Source organism: Netta rufina, assembly GCF_964035555.1.
Source record: "Netta rufina genome assembly, chromosome: 2".
Taxonomy (NCBI): Eukaryota; Metazoa; Chordata; class Aves; order Anseriformes; family Anatidae; genus Netta; species Netta rufina.
Window position 1 is genome coordinate 136,197,500 of NC_140124.1, and position 22,863 is coordinate 136,220,362.

Consider the following 22,863-nt stretch of genomic DNA (forward strand, 5'->3'; position numbering starts at 1 on the left):
GCCCCCGCGGTCATGTCTGGTGCGAGGGAGAAGAAGCGGGCCAAGAAGATGAGGAACCAGCCGGTCAGCGTCACCATGCCCGCCGAGCCGGGGCCTGTGCCCGCCGGCGGCCCCAGGCCCTGCCCGCCCCCAGGTACGGCCCCCTCAGGGTCCCCTCACGGCCCCCTCAGTGCCCCCTCAGGGGGACACCTGCCCGCTGCCCCCTGGTCTGCGTGTGTCACCTCACAGCCTGGACCACGTGCCTCAGTCATGCTTAGATTTTTTTTTTTATTTTAACCTATGTTATTTTGGGGAAAAAATATACAAAGAGCGCAGCATTCAGAGGTTGAGGCGTTGCCTCTCTGTTTTGGGGTGAAAAAATGATGTTTAAGTGCATATCGAGGGGATGGTGCTGAGGCAGACAGCATGATGCAGCAAATTACGGCCGGCCCAGGCTGAGGGGTTTGCAATGTTGTTAAAGCAGTGCTATCAGATTAAGCCCTGCCTTCTGCCTTTCTCTTTTAGCACGGAACTTGAAAGATTATATGGTTATAATCTTCAGTTCTGCTGAAGAGCATGCACATAGCATTATTCTGTAGTGTTAGTGAGTATCTTGGTTTCTTGGTTTTATTCTGCAGTGTTAGTGAGCATCTTGGTTTTATGGAGCTAGTTCTGTAGAAACTAAGAAAAAAAATACAGAAGAGTTACATATAAAACGATGAGTCTATGTAATTCCTGAAATCATCTGATTTTTCTTTGGGTATTAAACCAGTCACTACCTTTTGAAACACTCTTCTTCCATCTTACTAAAATACTCGGTGTCTCCATTTTTAGGCTAACTTAACAGTGGAAGTTTGTGATATGAGTGTGTTTGTGGTACGAGTTAGTTGCCGTTCATCTCTCTTTCAGTTGATTTGTGCTGTAGGTCTCCACAAATCTGCTGACTCCAGCCTCCATCCCTCTCTTCCCAGCTACTTCCTCCCCACCCTCACCTCACTGTCTGGATGGTGCTGCTCCCAGCCACGTGGCAGGGAATTATTCAGATCAGACCAGATCAGGGAATTATTCCACATGAGAACTTACTTTCTTTCTATCCCAAAGTGTATATATGTATGTATATATATATATTCCATTTGAATTGCTGTGCTGCTGTATAACATGTGGTTGCTTCTTAGCTAGTTACAGGAGCTGGAACAGCATTGTTGCAGAACGTGAAATTTCAGCTTCGCGATTGCTTGAAACAGAAGAGGGAGGTTCCTTGCTGCTCTAAGCTCATTTAAATTGAAGCTATGGGAGGTGTATCTGTTTCTGGCTGTGTGTTCCTCATGCCAGTAGCAGAATTTATGGGACAATACATTAACGTTGTTTAAAAAGCTCATCAACCTGAAAACTGATTTTTTTTCAATCTCCTGCCTGTTCGCCCTGACACACAGGGTGATTGTCAGTGGAGGGGCTCCCTGAACTGTATAGCCCTGCGTTCCTACTAGTACTTGACTTGGTGCAGTGATTTATTTGATTTTGATGTTGATTTAGATGCCTGTACCAGAAAAATGTACGCTGTAACTTACTGCACCAACATAAATGTATCCTGCTGAATTTATTTACTGCTGTAACGGAAATACATGCATGAGACTTTCTTAAGCTAGAAGATACCAGACAAAAATCGTATGGTTATGGGTAAAATATTACCTTTGTTGGTGTCATACTAAAACCCTGACTAGACAAAAATAAGAATTGCTACTGATGCAGTTGCATAGGCTGATTTTGATTAGATCTTTGTGTTATTGGGCCTGATAGAGTATTGGAGGCGAAGTCTGTGTTGGGTACCACTCTTAAAATGTGTAAAAGCTCCTTAATCTTCTGCTGCTTGCTGCTGGGCAGCATAATTTTTTTGTTTCTTCTGGTGAAAAAGAACTTAATTCTGTTTCCTCATGGCTTTTTCAGTACACGTTAAATACAGTTGGAGGAATGTGTAGTGCAGTCGTACTACAAAGGATGGTTTAGCATTTATCTGTTGACTGTGTGTTTCTGTGCCCTCTGTTCGTTTCTAAACCCTTCAGGAGATTTTCATTCCGAGCAGCAGTATCAACAGCAGAAATTTTCGCATCAGACATCTGGGCCTCCCTACAGGAAAGACCAGTATTTTCCCAGAGAACAAAACAGAGGAGAGCGAGGCAGAGGAAGAGGAGGATGGCAAGGAGGACACCAGGGTGCTTCTGAGGAAATACCTAGATACATAACAGGTTTGTATATACAAAAAAAGGCCACAATTTCCAGGGCAACCTGCTGTTATTTGTCTGCTGTCTGCCTTTGGTTTTGTGAAATAGCAAAAATCAGAACCGATGCTGTGTTTGGTGTGTTCACTTGGACTTCAGTTTTTCCTGATTTTCTCCAAAATACAGATATACTTGTGTACCAGAATGAACGACCAGATCTTGTTCAGTGAGTCCTTTCAGACTTCCAAGTTGAAAAATTGCACTTACTTGTGATGAGGGGTGTGCATTTTGCTTTCTGTTTACCAATAAAATGAGTGCTGACAGTCATCTGTTTTTAATGTAGCCAGTGAAACTGTTTATGCTCACGATGTGAGTTAGAGACAGCTTTTCTTCAAACAGAATATTTGTGTAGGAGAACAAAGAGACAAATTAGTTTTTCAAAATGTGGCGGTGCTATGATAATGAATACATTTCTGTAAGAATAAAACAAAATCAACCTCTGGCTCTGTATTTGATCATTTTAAAACAGTATGTAATATGATTACTGCTTCCTGTTTTTCCATGAAGAAGTTTTTACATCTCTTTGAGTACCATCTGAAAACATTGCTACTCTAATCTAGTAAAGAAGTACTTGATACAAATAAAACTTGTTGGTTACACCACGGCTTTTTAGATTCATTCATGTCCAAGTATGTGCTTAAGTAAATATGTAAGCTTCAGAATATCTAAAGAATAGTTATTACTTCAGCAATAGACAGTACACAGTATTTTCTTTTATTTCAGCAAGTCATCAGATGGATGTAGCAGAAATACTCTGCTGGAGTTCAGGAATTTGTGTAGTGTCACCTTTGATTTTTGCCATTTGTCATGCTCTGATACAGTTCTTTCCATTGCAGTGTCTACCTTTGCTGAAGCTCGTGCTGCTGAGATGAAAGCCATGTTGAAAGCAGTTACGCAGAAGTCTTCAAACTCTCTAGTTTTCCAGACGCTACCTAGGCAGATGCGAAGGCGAGCTATGAGTCACAACATTAAACGCCTACCCAGGAGGCTGCAGGAGATTGCCAGAAAAGAGGTATAAGCGTGTTCTGATTGTATTTGATAAACTGTATCATGGGCATAGCTGATGTATGGTGTTCAGCTGTACATTTATTAATGTTTAAACCTGAGCTGGTCAGCAAATTTTCTGTAGGTACACAAACTTTGGCTGATACTTGGATCCAAAATGCAGAAACATCTCAGTTTTAGATGGTAGCTCAAGTAGATCTCACTAACAACTCGGCTTTGTGATTATTGGACAACTTGAAAAGTTACTGGACTAGTGATAGAACCCTTACTTGCAGGAGGGTTTGTTTGGGCAGTGAATCTAGACCCCCAGGAGTCCTGAATAACACCTGCCTAGTTTGCACCCCACCACTGCTTTGAGCTGTGACCCTGCCGGACTCAAACCAGCACAGCTCATTCCTGCAGTTGTTCTATTTTACAGCTCAGACATTCGCTGGAGTAGTTGGCAGCTGTGTGCAGCTTCAGACCTGCTAATGAGTATTCCTGGTTGCTCATGAAACTCATTTTGGAGCAGCAGTATCTCAGCATTGAGTCAGAATGCTCCTGTGTAGCTACTTGCTCCTAATCCAGTATGGCGTTCATATGTATTTTAAAAAAAAGGTATAAATCTGACTCTGATGTTTTTCTCTGATCACTATACTTCCTCTGGACACTTCTTAAAATGATAAGATGAGTTTGCTTGATAAGTTTTCTGTGTGTTAAGGTTGAGACCTTACCCCTTCCTCCTGAGTTCCTGAAGATTCATGATTCAGAAATTGCTTCAAGTACTTCTGCTCATGTTCCTTAGGGTGTGGTTTATTAGATCTTCATAACCTGCATGTCTTTTTTTTTTTTTTTTTTTATTGCTCTGGTTGGCATTCTTTTTGCTTTGTTGGTCATGATGAGATTTTATGCAGTTTGGCATAAGCAGCATGGGCTGCTTTGCGTGGTTACTGCTCTGTCCTTGTTAATCTAGATTTCTTTCATGTTTATATTTGGTTCTTTTGTGTCCTAATTCATTAACTCATTTCACGTGGAAGCATTTCTAACTTCTCTGTATATACTCACTGTTACCCATCCTTATTTTCACTTGTATGATTCATGGATTTTTGAGGTCATGCAGCTGCATTTCTTCTATATTCTGTCTCTTCAGGTCTTTTGGCATAGTTTGTGTGCTTAAAAAGTTTTTTTTGTTTCATGATTTCATGGAGCTTTTGTGTCTTCTGAGCCATTTCCCTTTCTAAAGGTTCTGCCTATTAGTTTTCAGTGCTTGAAGGCTGCGTCTTCAAAGTTACTGTTCTGATTCTGCAGCACTTTCTTTGTTTCCTTAGATCCTTTAACGTGACCACTTTCATACAAAAACCTACCTCGACTATCTCTTACCTCTTCACAAGCTTGAAGACATACATTTTTTGTCTATGGTACCACATCACTTTTTCCTCTAGCTGTCTTTCTGAACAAATCAGTTATTTATTATTGGCCCAGTGGCTTCTATTGCCTTTTGTGCAGGCAGTCAGATGAGTCTGATCATGACTTGGAACTTGGTTTATTCTTCTGTGCCTTTCTGTCTCGACATCGTGGGTCATGTCAGTGTTCCCTCTGCTCAGGGCAGTGACTTTCTAGTATTCTCTTTTCTCTGCTGTTACCCTTAAAACCAGTGGTCTGCCATCAACCATTTCTTGGCAAATGCACAGTGGACATCCTAAGAAGCATTTATTTATTTATTTATTTATTTAGATTAATTTAATTAATCTAGTTAATTAATCTAATAATTAATTAGTTTGTTCGTTTATTTATTTATTTATTTATTTTTGCCCTGTAGTCCCTATTTCTTTCTGCCACTTCTCTTCACAGAAAGACAAATAAAAACTTGAGAGGCAAGGCTTCCTCTTCAGCCATGCATTCGCTCTTAGTGATTCTGTTCTTGACTGGGTTGTAATCAGCAATTTAGTTTGATGTTACCAAGGGCCTTTCCTTGTTTGCTTTTACACATTGTAGAGACTCTGAGTATCCTCAGGTCCTACCTGCCAGTATTTGAGTACTGCTTCTGTACAAGCTCAGATTTTGAGGTTTTCCAAGTATCATGTTCTTTTGTTCGTGTGGGTATACTGATGTTGGCCAAAAACTTCACGCAGGAAGTAGCAGAATCACAGAACGGTTTGGGTTGGAAGGGACCTGAAGGATCATTTAATTCCAACCCCCTGCCATGGGCAGGGATACCTCCCACCAGCCCAGGTTGCCCAAAGCCCCATCCAGCCTGGCCTTGAGCACCTCCAGGGATGGGGCATCCACAGCTTCTCTGGGCAGCCTGTGCCAGGGCCTCACCACCCAAGAGATCTTCCTGTTCACATGTAAGTTTCTGAATGTCTGGGGATTTTGGTTTAACTGTGGGTTCAAGTCCAACTTTGATATTCTCATATGGATGGGGCTTGCATTAAAATTTCCATCTGTTAGTTATCCTCAAATGAGAAGGTAGAATTATGGAGAAATAACATCAGGATAAAGTATAGCTTAGATTATGGTAGTGCTTCCTGTATCCTTGTATATGTTAACCTTTATCTTCAACAGAAGTTTGTCCTTTTGAGATTTACTTCGATGTTCTCTCTTTTAAAAAACAGGCGGAGAAGGCTGTACATCAGAAAAAAGAACAGTCGAAGACTAAATGTCGCAAAGCTAGAAGGCGCCACGGGAATTTGGTATCAGAGTTTAATCGCAGGCAAAGAAAGAATATTTGGCTGGAAACACATATTTGGCATGCAAAGAGATTTCATATGGTAAAAAAATGGGGATACTGCTTAGGAAACAGCCCTACAGAGAAGTGCTACAGGGCTTGCTACCGAGCCATGACAAATCACTGTCTTCTTCAGGTACCATGTTTGCATCTGTTTTCTTTGTTATTTTGCCAAGTTGAAGTAATCAGCTGTTCAGTTACGAGTGTTTCTGTCTCTTTGAAGTAATGTTGTGTCAGCTGTTAATAACTGCTAGCTATGAACTGAATAATTTCATAACTGCAATGAAAGGTGGAGAGCATCAAAGAGACCAAGGTGAGCCTATGGAAGAGTCTTATGTATTAAAAAGGTAACTATGACTGAAATACTCCATTTTCAACCATAAAAGCTTAGAAATTAAATGAATCCCTGTTTCTCCTTCCTGAGAAGGGTGCTGTTGAAGACAGATGCTTTATTGTGTGACCTTTTTGATCCCTTGCTTCAAGGGGAAGGTTGGTCCTTGAATGAGAAATGCCAGACAGCTGTCCTGTGACTATCAATGTTAAGTTAGAAAGGAAAATGTTTTCTCGTTGATTCAAATTTTAGTGAATGAAAAAATACAACTGCAGTGTAAATCATAAAGCTCTATCTGATCTTTCCTTGCTGGCTTCACTTTCAAGAGTTATTCTCACTTCACTACTATCCTGTTGTTTCAGGATTTATCATATTATTGTTGCCTGGAGTTGACTGGTAAAGAGAATGAGCTCCTGAAGCAACTTGCACGAATATGTAGTGTTGACACAGGTAAAATTTAATTCGTTTGAAATAAAGTTAAGATTCTGAACAGACTAAAGGTTGACTCATGCTTTTTCCTTCTTAATGTACTAGCAATCTGAGAAGTAATAAGAGTTGATACCTAGTTGTGATTTTTTGGTTGAAAAACCTGATTAAAATGTCCTCTCCTAGGACCACAATTTCTTATTTTCATTTGCCTTTTAATAAACTTATTATTATTGTCTTCTTTATTTGGTACTGTCCTAACAGCCAGACTGAACTTCCTTTTTTGTTTCTTAAACAAGAGGTTGCTTTGTTTTTCATTAAGTATCTTCTTCTTCAGGATTAACATTTAGAGTGGCACGTTGCCTGTCTGGAAGATTCCAGGGTTCCCTGAATCTTTACCGAGCAGATCGCTATCCTGAGGATGCGCTTGGTCCTGTTACATTTATTTGGAAACCCAGGGATGGGTCTGAAAACAGACAGTTATGGATCTGGATGCATCCAGCTCTCAAACAGGTATTTTGTTTTTTTGGCGTTGAACTCCAGTTTGTTCATGCCTTGTCTATTCCGTATGCTGGAGATACTTCCTGAAAGGTGTACAAGAGAGAGATGGAATTAAAAATTAAGAATTAAAAATTATGAATCAAAAATTACAGCACTGTTTCCACTCTGACTATATTTGTGTTCTGTAACTTCTTACAAAGACGGTATGGGAGGTTCATGCCTCTGAGTTGTTTTTTTTTGTTGTTGTTGTTGTGAGCTTGTTCAGGGTTTTCTAGTGATGCTTTATGGGGTACGTTCACAATGTGCTGTTGCTTGATTTGCTTCCTTCCCACTGCCACCCATGACAGGCTTTTTGGTTACTGTCATCACAGGTAGTCATAATCTGCTTCTTAGCTATGACCTTCAGTAAATCAACTATACATTTGCAATTTTTCTCCCATTAATTTGAGTGACAATTTTCTAGCAACAATATTACATACAGCACTTGATAGTAAGGCATGGACTTAAGCAGAACGAAGATCATTCCCTTAAATCCTTATAAGAAAATAAAATGCTAGAGTGTAATTCTTAAAATTGTGTTTAAGCTTTGTAATGCCCTGCTCATCCTCCTAATCCAAACTTTTGACTTTTCTTTAGGACATACTGAACGAGTTAAAAGAAATTTTTCAGTGTTCAGAGCCTGAAAAAGTCTATATCCCTGAGCCAGCTACAACATCAGCTCAAGAGGAAGAACAAATGGATGTCGTTCTGAGCCTTGGCAAAAAAAGAAAGAAAGAGGATAAAGAAGGAGAAAAAGCTGTGCCAGTGAAAAAAATAATTGGTGATGGCACTAGAGATCCATTGCAGTCCTACTCATGGATCTCGCAAACTACTGGTGTTGTGATCAGGTTTGTTCACAGAAACTTTTACCTATAACCAGTTAATAGATGGATTATAGCTTAACAGTACTGGGGTAAAAAGCATGCTGTACAAGTGTACGCTCAGGTGAAACTTCCCTCTGTTTCAGTGATCGAACTATGGAGATTCTCAGATACCGACTGATCGGCCCGCTGTCACACTGTGTCCTTACAGAGACCCTGAAAGCTGCTTCGCTCCAAACAGTAAGGAAAATAGCAAGTTGGATACTACTGTAGCTTTAATAAGGTTGTTGGGGCATGCAAACTTCTTTTGGCTAGAAAGAATCATAAATTGTCTAGCATTACGCATGTTAGCCTTTAAAATAAGTATTTTCACTCTGTTAGCTTCTCTGTATTGAGCCCCTTAACTGATACTGATCTGAGGATGAACACCTATATGGATTTCAGGTGTGGGTAGGAGGAACATAGAACTAGAAACAGGATCATATGACACTATTGAGTGGGCCCTGAAAGTTTAGTAGTGACACACTGTGTTGACAGGTCTAGAATAATTCACGCTCTCCTTGGCGTTCTATAGATCATGTTTCTCAAGCAACAAGCTAGAGCGCTCTGTAGGGCAAGACACGAAAAGTATAGAAGACTTGCATTTTAAATCAAATGCATAATTCCTACAGGATTTAGTATCTTGTGCACCTCTTGGCACGTAGCATCACTGTGGTTTCAATGTGGGAGTTTTTTTGTCTCTTGCAGCAAACATGAGGAGGCCATGAAATCTCTGGCTTTGTATAAAAAATTACCGACTACAGAGTTAGGAAGGATTGTGGATTGCTTTGTTTACTTTTGGAGCACAGGTTAAATTGAACGTGCTTATTGGAGGGTATTATAAAGTGGAATATAGGAATAAGCTGCATCAGGAAAAAATGATTTTGGTTTGAAACTCGGAAGAAAGTAATCATAGTGATTAAGGCAAACTGAGATTGAATTCATACTGATAGAAAATACGAAATTACTACTTGAGTTAATTAGATGGTGTTGTTTTCCAGGAGATGGCAGATTCAGAATCAGAACTGAATAACTGGTGGGTAGAAAACTGCAAGGACTCTGAAAAAGTATCTCTTCATCAACATCAAACTTCTATCTTTGAGCTATTAGAAGGTATTTGGGGATTGGTGATATGGGAGGAAGGGAAAACTCTTAGGTTCTAGCGGTCAAAACTGGCATGCTAACAAGCTGGCATAGATTTGGAGAGGCTTTTTTTTTTTTTCTTGATCGAGGGAGTGATGCCAGTGAGCATGTACTTAGGTAATTACCCTGGCATGTCAAAGATTTGAGGATAGCTATGCTGATTTTTTTTTTAAGGGAACATTATGTCCTCTGTGTAGTCCAAACTCTTAAACAAATAAGTCTTGTTTCTTTTCTTTGTGAACTTAGATTGGAAATTGTTGATGGGATATATTTATGTTGGACTATACCACTCACACATACAAACACTTAAGACAGTAAATTGTAAACTGCCTCCTCAGATAACATGGTAGACTCCTGCTCAAAGTGAAAGCATTTTGTCTTGCTTTGCATGTTTTTGTTCCTAATAAACAGTTGTTTACTTGGCTGAGATGTAAAATACAAAGTAAACAACATCTTAATTTCTAGCTCTGAAAACAGATAAAGAGCTGGTGATGTTAGATCTCAAATTATACTCAAGCTCTCCAGTCCAAAGCAGTTAGGCCTCAGATTGGACAAGATGAGGTAAAACTTAATTACTTTTTTTTTTCCTTTCTCTGGAAGAAAAGTAGAAAAGAAAGGTTTGTTGCTTAGGAGTTGTGCCAAACGTAAAGGATGAATTTGAGTCTGTTAATTGAGCGAGTGACCTCATTTCTATGCTAAGCGTAAGTATAATTGCAGAGTAACTCTTATGCTGCTATTGTTGTCTTTTGTTATTGGACATTGGACAAGCATTGGTGAGTTTTCAAAACATGCTAAATTGAGTACTCTGGCTTGCATCTCTGGCTTCTAGTGGTGTCATATCCCTGCAGGCAAAAATGCACAAAATAACAGTGCAGAAGAAGATTGCAAATTTATTTGCGGTTTCATGGCAATGTTCATCTGTGTATTTTTAAAGGGATAAGTTCACCATCAGAAATGCCACCAGGTACAATACTCGGCCTCACTGTTGGAGATCCTCGAGTAAATCTGCCAAAAAAGAAGAGAAAAGCCATGCCAGACCCTGAAAAATACCAAGGTAAAATGCCTTGCTTATATTGTGCGTGAAACTGCCAAAGGCAAGAGATACAGTTTCTTTCTACACTTCTGTTTTCATTTACTGTCATATTCTACTGATGTTTTTTTTTTTTTTTCTTTCTTGCTGTTTTCCTCTAGCATTAGCTTTTAGAATGTTTCCTTCCTCTTTCTATATGCCTTGTTAGAACAGAAACAGCCTGAAAATAGGTTGCATAGGTTTTAGAACAGCAATTGTGAGGGAGGGATCTGCACCAAAGCTGGTCTTGTGCTCAGTGGAAGCCTCTGTCTGACCATACAGATGATCCAGGTTCGAATCCTGGCAAGGCCAACCAGGTGCTAAAAGATGCTCAGTTTATGTTCAGTATTTAGTCTTCCAGGTGCTGTCTCTCTCTCGAAGATACCTGCTGTTTCTGGTTTATAGCCTTTGAATGATGAAATTCGCAAATTCACTAGGGAGGAAAAAAATAAATAAAATGCAAGGTTAGTATTTCAAATGGCCAAGATGGTAGTCTTCCTTGAAAACAAAAGCTGCATGGGTGACTACGTAGACTTTCATTTCAGTGCTGACTTGCACAACATTTCAGTGCAAAATGCAAAATCAGTTGGATTTGAACATCCTTGAAAAATGTGGGGTTTGTATACAGTGCTGTGTAGGCATTTACAATTAGGTTGACAGGGCACAGACTGCCTAACTTAGTATGAGAAACAGAATAGTCAGCTAGCAAACAAGAGAAGTGAAGTTTCCAGAGACTTCAAAATACTTCGTTTCCTTGGTGGTGTGTTTACTGGAATAATCTAGCCTTAGCTTTCACTGAAAACCAGGTTGAATGCTGATTTCAGTTACCATCTTCTAGCTCTCTTTTAGCACAACTCTTCCTATTCAGATTTTCTTATATCCTCCTGTTTTAACCTCTGTATGTAGAACAGCCTTTCTCCTGTTTATTAGTTCTGCTTAGCTACATTCTCATCGTTAATGTTCGTGTTGGAAATGTTGCTGCATGTGTGACCTCTGCTTTGGTTCCTTCGTCCTGAGGAGTAAGGTGAGCTATACACCACTTGTTTACAGAGACTTGTTTGAGCTGGTAAAGGAGTTAGTGACCACAAGAAGTAGTCTGTTCCCCATCATTCTGCTTGTCATGTCTGTGAAGATGTGATCAAGAAGGCGAGTTCAGTGGAAGGCTTCTAAGCACTGGAAAAGCCACGTAGTAGTTTCTGTCCCACTGCCAGAGATGATTGTCCCTCAGGAAGCAGGGACTTGGTAAAGAGGTAATGATGGAAGGCAGGGAAACAGTAGGAAATAGGTACATACGCCTGTCGTTCTTTGGCTGGCTAGAAATGGCCATCTTCAAGGTCTTTCTACTTATCCTTCAACTTGCAAAAAAAAAAAAAATCTAAACCACAAACATTCAGAAAATCTGGTGTTGCTTTCTGGTTCCTTTCTGAGTTTTTTTTTTGTTGTTTAATTTTATTTTATCATAAGCTTAAAATGTTACCTGCCCTCTCTGACTCTTACTCAGGTGAGGGAGAAAGCCCTTGATCAGCTAGCAAGAAAAAGTAAACTGTGTGTGATACCTCTTAATTTAGGTCCTGCTAAAGGACTTTATGTTGCACAAACACATTGCTAACCAGATAAGTTAAAAGTAAGCAGAAGAATGAAGGAAGATAAATAATACAGCTGTCTTCTAATCTAAAATCAAAAGGACATCATGGTAAGGGAGCCGAAAGGGAGAGAACAGCCCTGCTACAAGAAGCAATAGGGAGAGAACAGGAATGGCTGCTGTTCTGTTTCCCTCCTGAATACTTCCTAATGCTGTGTGGGGTGACTTAGAGGGTTATTCACAGTCTGCTGCATACCCATTACATGTGCAGTGGCTAAATCTTATGGTGTGGTAGTTCATCTCTCCTACCTAGAAGCCTCAAGACTGAGGTACAACTGCCACTCTCATACTTAACAATACTTATCAATACTTATCAATACTCATTAATACTTATTCCTAAGTATTAGTTGAAAAGAGAGGCCACTGTTACTCTCCAAAGTCTGTTGTTCCTATCCTGACTTGGTAGTCAATTGTGTGACAGCTACCACTGGTGCTATATCTCTGCCGTAATGGGCTTACTTGTTCAAGTAGCTAAGAGAAATTACATTTTGAAAAACGTTAGAAAACCTATCCATGTTAGTTTATTAAACTTAGATACTTTTACAATTTTCTAGTTGGGGAAAGCCTTCACATGCTTTTGATTCTTAGTGTTTTTGAAGAAAAAGTAAAACTGCATCTGCACTAATAAAAGGAAGCCTAGGCATAATCAGTTACTGTGCAAAATAGGTTTTGTATCTGTTCTCTCTCTGCCAGCATTGTGCATTCTTCACACTGTTTACTGTTTCAGGACCTGGAACTGTGCAGCTTAGTTTGTGATCTTGTTGGAACATGTGGTCCTGTTGCACGTTTCGTTGCCTTTATCTATCAAATGTATTTGTTCTTTGTTCCTATCAACCTCCTTGATTACCTGGCTGATTTGCAGGAATTTACAAATCCATTAAATAGACGGAGGAGAATCTATTGAAGGCCATTTGATGCAGAAAGATCGCCTCTAACTTGAAGTTTGTAAGCCATAAATGTCTAGAATGACATCACTGCATACTGATCTTAGTGCTGCACTCTTCCCCAGAACCCTGTTATTGTCCACACTTGGAGTCAGATTACTGAAATATCCAGCAAGAATGTCATCAAAAGAAACACATTCCCATGGGTTATTTGAGTTTGATTTACCAGTTTTACCAGCATTTTTTCCAAATGGTTCTGTCCTGCTTACACTGGTTCTTTTGTGAGGAGTGATCCAGGAAGGGATTCTATCCTCCTCTTCAACTTTATGAAGGGCAATTTGTTTAAACAAAAATAATGAGGGAATTTAATCTTGGCACATAGTATATACATTACTACAGCAATGATATTACCAGTGTTTCCACAGTAACACCCACAAAAAAAAAAAGTTAGGCTTTTCTTCTAGATAGTTGATCCACCGATGGAAGATGAGGTCTGTAATTCCATTGAAATGGTTTTAATTTGCTCCTTCTGTAAGAGGAAATCTTTTTATGAGCCTTAGAGCTACATAAACTTTCTGAGCCTTGGTTTTGATATAACCTTACTCAGATGTGGTAATGTGGTAAGATGACCTTTATGTAAGAAATGGTACTAGCCATTCGTCTTAATGACATGTCACATTGACTGGGCAATAAAAAGGAACCCTTGCTCTATTCCACACTTTTTCCCCTTTTTGCTTCCTGGACATTCAAATGCAATTAGGATTGATATTAGGAAGATGAAAATGACACTGCTTATGGTAGCAGATTCTATAGTAGTCTTTTGTTCTTCATTGGATAAAAAACGATTGATTTTCTTAGCAAATTCTTACCAGTTTAAAGATGCATTATTTATCAGATGTGCAAATAGTTTAGGTAAGTTACAGCCCTCAGCTCTGTTTGTGGATTGTCATACATAAAATCTGTGAAGTGACATGCATCTATCTGTATCCCCTTTTATTTTTTTAAATTTTGTTTTCAAAATGCTGTTCTAAGATAATGCCTGTGTAGTTTTCCCCCGGTGGGTAACGTGTTAACCAACGGTAACTTCAGTCTTTCCCAGTTACTCACACACGTGAATGCATATGCATGAGTTCAGGCTGTGTGTTTATACACGGAACTGACCTCATTTCTTTAGGCTGTGGGATAGAGAGTTTGTGAATAAATCACTTCTCACTGCCTTCTCAGCAGGTTTATGCCATCTGGAAGTCGAGCCCCCCAGCAAGCGGTCAGTACTTACGTGACCGCAAATTAGCGTTAGTCTTCTCTCCGTTTTAAAGTACTCTTCTGACATTTTGATACACTGCTGCTGTCTTGTCATGGGAGAATACAAATTCTCTTGCTCAACACGGGGTATGGTGGAGCCTCTAAACAGTCAATGAATGAGATGAGTATAAGGAGAATGCATCATGAAAGATAAGTGAGCTAAAGTTACTTCTGCAAACACAGAGCCTGATTCTTTGCCAATCAACACATTCTTGCAGTGATTTAGGTATCCAGCCCTTTGCTATGATTCTCCTGGTACCCCATGCATACATGCTGTGAAACTGTTGCCTAACACTACTTTTTTTTGCTTCTGATGATGATTCTCACAGACAGACAGAAATTTTTCAAATAGAAGCACTCTTAACCTTAGGTATGTCTTCTAAGATGGCTAAGGTAATCAGCTACACGTGTCAGAACAACAATTTGAACTGAAACAAAACCTTCCTTTCTCTGTCAGTATTGTCTGAGCACCAACCATAGACATCAGCAGAAGCAGGTAACGTGCTGATTGTCATTGGGCTTTCTGTGCTTAGTAATGCAACTCCCTATTTCCTGTACTAGCTGTAACATCTTCATTAGCTGCTTGTTGATCAGTAGGGTTATTTCTCCAAAAATTTTACATTGTGGACTGAAGAAAACAGGAAAAAGCGACAGTTTGAATTACAGCATGCTTTGCAGAGAGATGGGATTCTCCAGGTGGAATGGAGAACAAGGTAAAAGAAAGTATGAAGTTAAAGATTTTAGGGTAGTGAGGAGAATATTGGGTGGAATGTAGGGATGGAAAGAGACAGGCATTAAAGGGCTTTTTAATGAAAAGAAAAAAAATTACGTCCTATAATATACGAATTCTAAGAAACTCCAAGAATATGACAGAGATAGCATTATCTCAGATGTGGTAATAGGAGGCAAAAAATAATTCAGAGAAAGTTACAGTGAAAAATTTACAGTTAAAGGAACTAGAATGTGTTTAAATAATGTAACCTAAAGAGATTCTAATGTTCACAAATACTTTCTGTACAGAAGATGGAAAAGCCCCTTTCCTTATCCTCTATTTGCTTGTAATTATGTGCCCTTCACCTTGGTTATCCCTAAGAGTCAGGAAGAAATTCCCTACCGCTGCTACTTGTGTTTTTGCTGTCTTTTTCTCCTTCCTTCAGTTCAGTGATATTTGCTGTGTCTCCAAACAGAACGTGCTTTCCCTCTGGGAACACAGAACCTTTTCAGGTTCCTCCTCAGGTTATTGATTTAATTTTGGATCACAGAAGAAATTCTTGTGGCTGGATTGGCAAGGACTAAAGATTTTCTTTTTAGTTGTCATCTATAGCATGGCTCTTTCTGTGTTTGGCTTGTTTGTTATAATAAACTGGAAACCTTACAAAATAAAATGCTCTGTTTCCACTAGATCTTGCTGTGCTGTACATTGCAGTTGTAGGCTTTCCTCTACAAACCTTAATTCTGTGCTGTATAGAGGAGAGGTCTGTGCCCAGTGGGTAGAGAAGAAGATCTGCTGGCTGTTCTAAATTAAACAACTATTAGGTGATTGCCTGCTAGTGCAGGCACCTGGAGTGGATGCCCCAAATGACATTTATATTTCGGATCTTTATTTTAAATTACAAACTGCAATAATTTATTTGGAGTCTTTACATTAATTTTGTGAAGATGTCCACAGTAAAGTGCAGAGTCCTTAATTTGAAGGAATGTCACCCTAATCTGATCATTGTTTTAGTATTTCTTCCTCATCATTGTATGTAAATGTTACTTATCAGCAAGATGCTTAGCAAGTATCAGGTTAATAGCACCATCAAGCTATCAGGAGTGTTGCCATATTAAAGGTTTCTGTTAATTTTTGTAACTGTTATTACTATGGACACTTTATGTATTTTTTAACAATTATTGCAATTCTGTTTGGTAGTATCTATTGTATAGTTAGGACTACTGAACAATCCATATCTTCTGTGCACAAAGTCTTTGTCCTCATTAATTGGAAAAATTACCTAAATAGTGTCTTTCAAAAGACTACATTACTTTAAAACAAACAAAAAATGTATGTTCCTTTAATATGTAAGACTTTGCAACCTACAAGGTGAGCAGCAATGAGTTTTAATCACATAGCTATTAATAACTCATTGTGTCATTTGTTGGTAAGGATTATTTTACTCAGAATATGGATTGGCATGCATTGTGTACCATATATGGATTGCTGAATGCTTTTAACCCATGTTTTTTCTCTATTTTGCTTGGACTGGGGAGTTGAAGCAGAGATAGGTTTAATACCCCCAATGATGAATTGTTATCGTCTTCAGTAGTACACACAACTGTGGGACTGTGCAGACGTGCTCAAATAAGACATACTCATACCTTCCTTGAAGTGCAGAGCCTGAAAAGATCCAGGGAGTGGAAAGCTAGTGCTAAATAAGTATTGCATTCTAGTCATATCCGTAAAAATATTGCCTGTATGTACATTTTTTAAAGGTCATCTTCACTTATCCAATAAGTTTGCTTAGGACTTATTTCAGGCTTTGTAACATTGTTCTTTTTTTTTTTTTTAACCAAACTTGGGTGAACTTCATACTTTTCCTGAAATGCCAAATTCCAGAATATTAAAAGTTGCTTCCTAAGTATGTAACTAACATTGCCAAGTGTGATGTCACTTTTACTAAGAAATGTCTGTCTGTAAGAAAACGCAAGGTTAATTCTTCTAAGACTAACAGGTAGTTTATTTCATGTTCTGTATTTGGAAAAATGTATGCTAAGATATATTCCAGACACTGTGATGATTGTTAACCTTTCAGTAGTGATTTTTTTTTTTTTTTCCCAGTTTGCTCATAGTACTCATGATATTGGAGTGGTTTTGAAAATCTGAAATTTAAACCACAAAAATGTGAATTTTGCTTGAAGGTTCTCTTCTTTTGTAGATAATGATAAAGTTAGGCAGCTGTACCTGGAGGGTGTACCCGTTGAGTGTGCTCACAGCTTTATCTGGGACCAGGACATCTGTAAGAACGTCACTGAAAATAAAATTTCAGAGCAGGTAACTAACAAGGTGGATTGCCATGGAGAAAATGGCTAACGGTCCGCATACGAGACTCCTGAAACTTGTTTAACTCCAAAAGTGGTAGTTTACTAATGTAGTAGTTATCCAACTGCTGAGTTGAACTTTCTGTTCTGTAGCACTTATGTAATGTTGTTCTATAACCATTGTTTGTGATTCACTTAAAAGAAAGCTTTACTGGATTGTCTACAGGACTAAATCATCGTAGGTTTATTTACCTGAAAGATTTGGAACTGGATTTTCCTACATCACTTTAACTCGTGTATAGCAGATAAAAGGGATGAAGTGGTACAGAGAGGCTCTGTCCTTTTACTCTTCAGTCAAAGCTAGGTGGATTTTCCTGAAAAAAGAAAGGAAAATGAGACTAAGTAGATCCTTCAGGGCTTGAACTACAACACACTGTGTTGTGTCATTCTGGGTAATACCTGTGATTTCTAGACAGCTTTAGATGTGCTTTTACAGGTTTGAAACCTTGTATCTTGACATTTCTATTGGCAATGGAGGAGCAACCCACAAGTGAATGGGTGAAAAGGTGATCTAGTCACAAGAGGTGATAAATTTTTGGCACCATTATAACCCAAAATAGAAAATGTTCATATGGCAGAAACATCTCTCCAAATATTCTTGTGTTGCAAATTAGTTTTGTGTTCTTTCAAATTGACCACCACAGTGGAAAAAAGCAAAGTGCTTCCAAAAAGTTACATTAGCACATCACAGGATCAGCACAGTCTTTGTGGTCTTCCTGCTGTTGTGAAATGTAATGTTTACCTTACAAGAACAGCTGATGCAGAAGGGATGTGTAAAGTTGCAGTCTGGTGTTCTTTTTCTCGTAAATACATTTGTAATGCTGTACAATGAAATATAACAACCAATATTGACAAAGCCTTGGTGCCAGCATGCTTCATGCAAAACCGATTCATGACTAAATGCTCTTTTCATCTCCCTAGTTATAGTTCAGATTTTATCTAACTATCGACAGATTTTCTGAAAGCACCAGCTCAGTCTAGTCTTGTGCACAAATCTATAAATATCAAGTTGGACTACTTTTCCTCCTCACCTTTGCTGTACATTCTTGCTCTTGAGTTTCAATACCTGCTATCCATCAAGGAATATGGAAATTACAAGAGAGGGAAAAAAAGGTTACTTAAATACTTTTTCTAAAGGTGTGTTTTATGCTTCAATGATGGTCTGTTCAAATGTGTAGCATGTTTCTTACTTATTTTTCCTTGTCATAAGTTATCTCATGTCTGTGTTTCAGAACATTACTTGGAAAAGGAAAAAAGGTTACTAACTTATGGGAAATTTCTCCTCCTTCTCAGGATTTAAACCAAATGAGAGCCCAGTTATTGGTACCTGGATCACAGCTTGATTTGGGTCCTTGTGAGTCAAAGATTCCCATACTGTTGGTGCAACAGCCAGGAAAAATGGCTGGAGAAGATCGCCCAGGATGGGGGAGTGGCTGGGATATCTATCTCCCAAAGGGCTGGGGCATGGCTTTCTGGATTCCTTTTGTAAGTGACTTTCCTTGGAAACGGCAAGTAAATACAAGAAATGATGTCATTTGGTGTTAAATACTGATTTCAGCATTGTGTAATCAATTCGCTATCACAGGATCAAAATCCCCAGTAGCTTTCCATATCTTCTGTTGGATATAACTCTGCCCACCTGGCAGTTTGAAGCTTGAAGTGTGGGGAGTACGAAAAGACAGCTAATGCTGTAGCTCTTGGGTTTTGTGTTTCCAAGAGCATGTGTCTCTAAAGAGAAATCATTTGATGCCAGCTGCTCATTCACTTCCAGCTTGGCTATCTCCACTGTTCTGACAACATTCTGTTGCCTCTGATTTGAGGGGAGCTTGAAACACAAAGTTTAAGTTAGGCTGAATATTTTCCTGGTGCTGTTAGGAGTATCTTACTTTGAATGTTTAGGTGGTTTTTATAGTGCCTTTCTACAGTTAACTGGGCAACATGCTTGAGTGCCTCACTCCACGCACAGAGTAAAGAATTTCTTCCTGACATCTAATCTAAACCTCCCCTCTTTTAGTTTAAAGCCATTCCTGCTTGTCCTATCACCATCTTTCAGTGTCACTATCCATCTTTCTTTATAAGCTTCCTTTAAGTACTGGAAGGCTGCAGTGAGGTCTCCCTGGAGTCTTTTCTTCTTCAGGCTGAACATCTCCAGCTCTCTCAACATTCCTGGCAACATATAAGATCGGAACCTGTGAAATTCTATTTATTTTTGTTGATTGTTTTTCAAAATAATCTTAAAGAGCATGACTAATATTCTTGTTGAAGTCATCATTTAGAACTGTGGAAATCATATTTAAGTTGATTTTTTTTTCAAAAGCTGAAGCAATACTTTCAATTTTTAAGGCAGTAGCTTCAGCAGTATTAATGTCTCATTTCAGTTAGTAACCAGCAATCAATACAAACATGGCTTTTTTGGGGTTTGGTTTTTATAACAGATATATCGAGGTGTACGAGTTGGTGGCTTGCAAGAGGCTGCAAAGCATTCTGAATATCAAAGAACACCTCACACTCCAAATGATTTCCCAGATTGCCCAGCGGGAATGCAGTTTGCCAAAGAACTGGAAGCCACCCTTCTTGAAAAATTCAAACGGTAATGCTGACTTCAGGATTGATCATGAGAATGAGAAAAGAAGTAATGCTGCTTAAAGTAGTCTCTTAATTATCTGTTGTTGTGTTCATTTAGACTTGGACTTTATGAAGAACTTTTACTAGAGTTTTAAATTCCAGTATTAAAAGAAAAAAAATCTAAGCTGTACATAACAGAAAAGCTCTGCTAAACAGGCCATATAAATTAAGTAAAACCTATTTCCAGAGATAAGCTTGGTTACAAGGTGGTAATAAGGCTTCATGACAACTTATTCCAAGCAACCTCAGCAGCAAACGAGAGGCAAGAGGAGAAGGCAAAAGCAGAATGTTAGAGTATTCTGTGGTAAAGAATAAAGTGAACAAAGGGTTGTATTTCAGTGTCAACTTTTTAATACTATTTTTAATACTAGATATTCTGCAGTTTGCCTTTGTTTTCATTACAATAAACACAAAACTCTTAACCATGCTTATGGGTCAGCTAAAAGCATCTTCTGTACAAACAGGTGTCAGCTCTCCTTTGGACTAGGAAAAAGTAGGAGAAATTCAGAGGAAATGGTGGTGGTGTCAGTTGTAGTAAGTAGAAGTATCCAGAATGGCAGAGAGAATGTAGAGGGCAGAAACAGGACAGTGTTGTCTAGAAGTGTAACTTTAGAGTTATTGGTCAATGAGATTACCAAGTGAATGCACAGACAGCTTTCCATTCTAAATACTTGTTTACAAAACACTGTAGAACATTATGGCAACGTAGGCAATTAGCCTTTTGATGCCCTAATTCGAAATAAGGGCCTAAGAAAGAAATATCCTTACCTACTTGATTTATCATTAGGCGTCCACCTGCAAAAAGAGCAAATTACATCAAGCTGGGCACTCTGTCCCCTTTCATCTGTCCTTGGGAGCAGCTGACGAAGAACTGGGAAGGAAGAATGAACGCTTCGGAAGAATTTATCTGTCCTTCTTCCCCCGACACTGAGCACTGTGCGACTGAAGGGAATGGCTTCTGTGACCCCGAACCAGAAGTGGCCGAAGAAGCTTCCCCTGAGACTGGTGAGGTAGAGGAGACCATGGAAATCGCAAGCTCTGAAGGTGCCATAAAGAGAGAGGGTGATCCAGGCAGCCAAAACTTGGGTGAGGGAGATGAAGCTACGACAAGAGGCTTTGTTGTTCTCAGGTATGTCAAAATGATACGCAAGGTGCCATTTCTTTCTTGGGAATAATTGAATCGGGAAAAGGAACAGCTCAGCTTTGATTATTAAGTTGAGAGAATGAATTGATCCAAATACAATGAGGAGGAGATTTAGTTTTGCTGAGGACCAGAATTTTGCCATTAAGTGAAGTCCTGCTTTTCTCCAGCAAACACCATGACTAGATGAAGTAAGGAATTATCTTAAATGTCGCAGTGTTGAATTTAACATTTTGGAGTTGACATGCAATGTCTGCTTTTTAAGTTTTAAGTTTTGCAACTTAAAAATTGTTGTATATATAAGCTTACATACTCTTTTTCTAGTGCATCATCTCAGGTGGTTCTTGCACTACTTAAATATCTGCAAAGAAAATAAAATCTCCTGCGTTTCAATGCAACACACGAGGGCAGCAACAGTGTTTGGAAAGTGTCTGACTGCAGGTCTTCCGTTCTTGTGTAGTTACTAAAGGAAGAAAATACTGGCAGTTCAGGACTGAATGTCACTGAAGGTTTTAAGGTATTTGAGATTAAAGCAGGTTTTAACAAGGAACATCTCCTTAAGAAGTACCCTAACACATGAATTCCACTCGCCCCTGTTCTTTTTGTGCTGAGTAATACATCAGCTTGGAAGGTTATAGAAAGAAGCCCCAGGGCTTCCTTACTCATGGTCTTGCAAATCAGTGAGTTTCTGGATTTCTGTTGTACTACTTGTTAATAACTATCCTTGATGTTTATTTTTAAAACTTTTTAATAGGAGCAAGAAATTGCTAATGCAAGTAGCAGCCTGGTGCTATCCCACTTCTGGCAAAGATCGTCGAATCCGCCTTATTTCCCGACTTGGACAAAAGGAAATGACTGAAGATGTCTTTTTGCCGATCTTGATGCGCTATCCCAGGGCTCTCGTATGGGTCAGCTTGTCTCTCTTGAGAAAGGGGAACCCTGAATTACATGCCATGATTTGCATCCCAACGGAAGACGACTTGCTGCATTTAAGCAAAGACAAACTCTTCTGCGGTCCTCAAGAACCCAAGCATCGTGACGTATTCAAGCACAGGGTACAGGAGCTAAAAGAGGAGAAAAAGAAAAAGAAGAAGAAGAAGAAGATGGAGAAGGAAGAGGAGAAAGATAATGTGGAGGCTCTAGAAAGTGACTCTCCCAGCGTTCTAGATGAAGAAACAACTGAGGAACATGAAGACCTCATACTTGGTCTTTGGCCAGACACTCTCCCAGATGTTACTTCACACTGCTCCAGAACTCTCCTGGGATATGTCACTCGAGGGGATTTTTCATTGGCTGCAGGCTGTGGAGAAGCCCTGGGTTTTGTTAGCTTGACAGGTTTGCTTTATATGTTACACGGCCAGCCAGCAGATAAAAAAGGGCTTGTTTTGTTAAGAACTCCAGCATCGTTACAGTACAGATTTGCCAGACTTACTATTGAGGTTTAAGTATCATTACAATGCAGCAGAATGCCAAAAATACCAAAGAATGTCTGCTATGTCTTCTGTGGCCTTTCTGACATGCCTCAAATTTGAGGAGGTGTTTCTGAGTCCCAGAGTCTTGAGGAGTATGAAACAATTGAAAAGCTTTGTGACTTGAATCATGCAAATAACTGATGCATAAACAGACCAAGTATTACTTCTGATGTCTGCGCTGCTAAGGATTTATAACAGTAACTTATCAGTTGTAATCATCCTTATCTCTAAGAAGCACATAGTTCATTTTTCACCTCAGAGCAGTGGCTGCTATAACAGTCCTTACACAGCAAATCACAAATTTTTCCTTTTTGTGGTCAGATGGCTGATATGTTGTAACTTTCCCATTCACTGTTCGCCTACAAGCGAGTGCCATCTGGGCC

At 39.2% G+C, this 22,863-nt stretch overlaps 1 protein-coding gene across 1 annotated transcript; it reads left to right on the top strand.

Annotated features, from left to right (window-relative positions):
* Positions 1-12: 12 nt before the first annotated feature.
* POP1 (POP1 homolog, ribonuclease P/MRP subunit) lies at positions 13-22,458 on the top strand (the record flags this gene model as incomplete). The annotated part of the gene is made up of 15 exons (XM_084282807.1): positions 13-133; positions 2,040-2,222; positions 3,092-3,267; positions 5,855-6,103; positions 6,661-6,748; positions 7,062-7,237; positions 7,862-8,112; positions 8,232-8,325; positions 9,126-9,237; positions 10,202-10,321; positions 17,080-17,195; positions 18,536-18,727; positions 19,678-19,832; positions 20,655-20,996; positions 21,763-22,458. The coding sequence occupies 15 exons, from the start codon at positions 13-15 to the stop codon at positions 22,451-22,453; spliced, it is 3,066 nt and encodes a 1,021-aa protein (XP_084138933.1). The 3' UTR covers positions 22,454-22,458.
* Between the last annotated feature and the right edge of the window lie 405 nt (positions 22,459-22,863).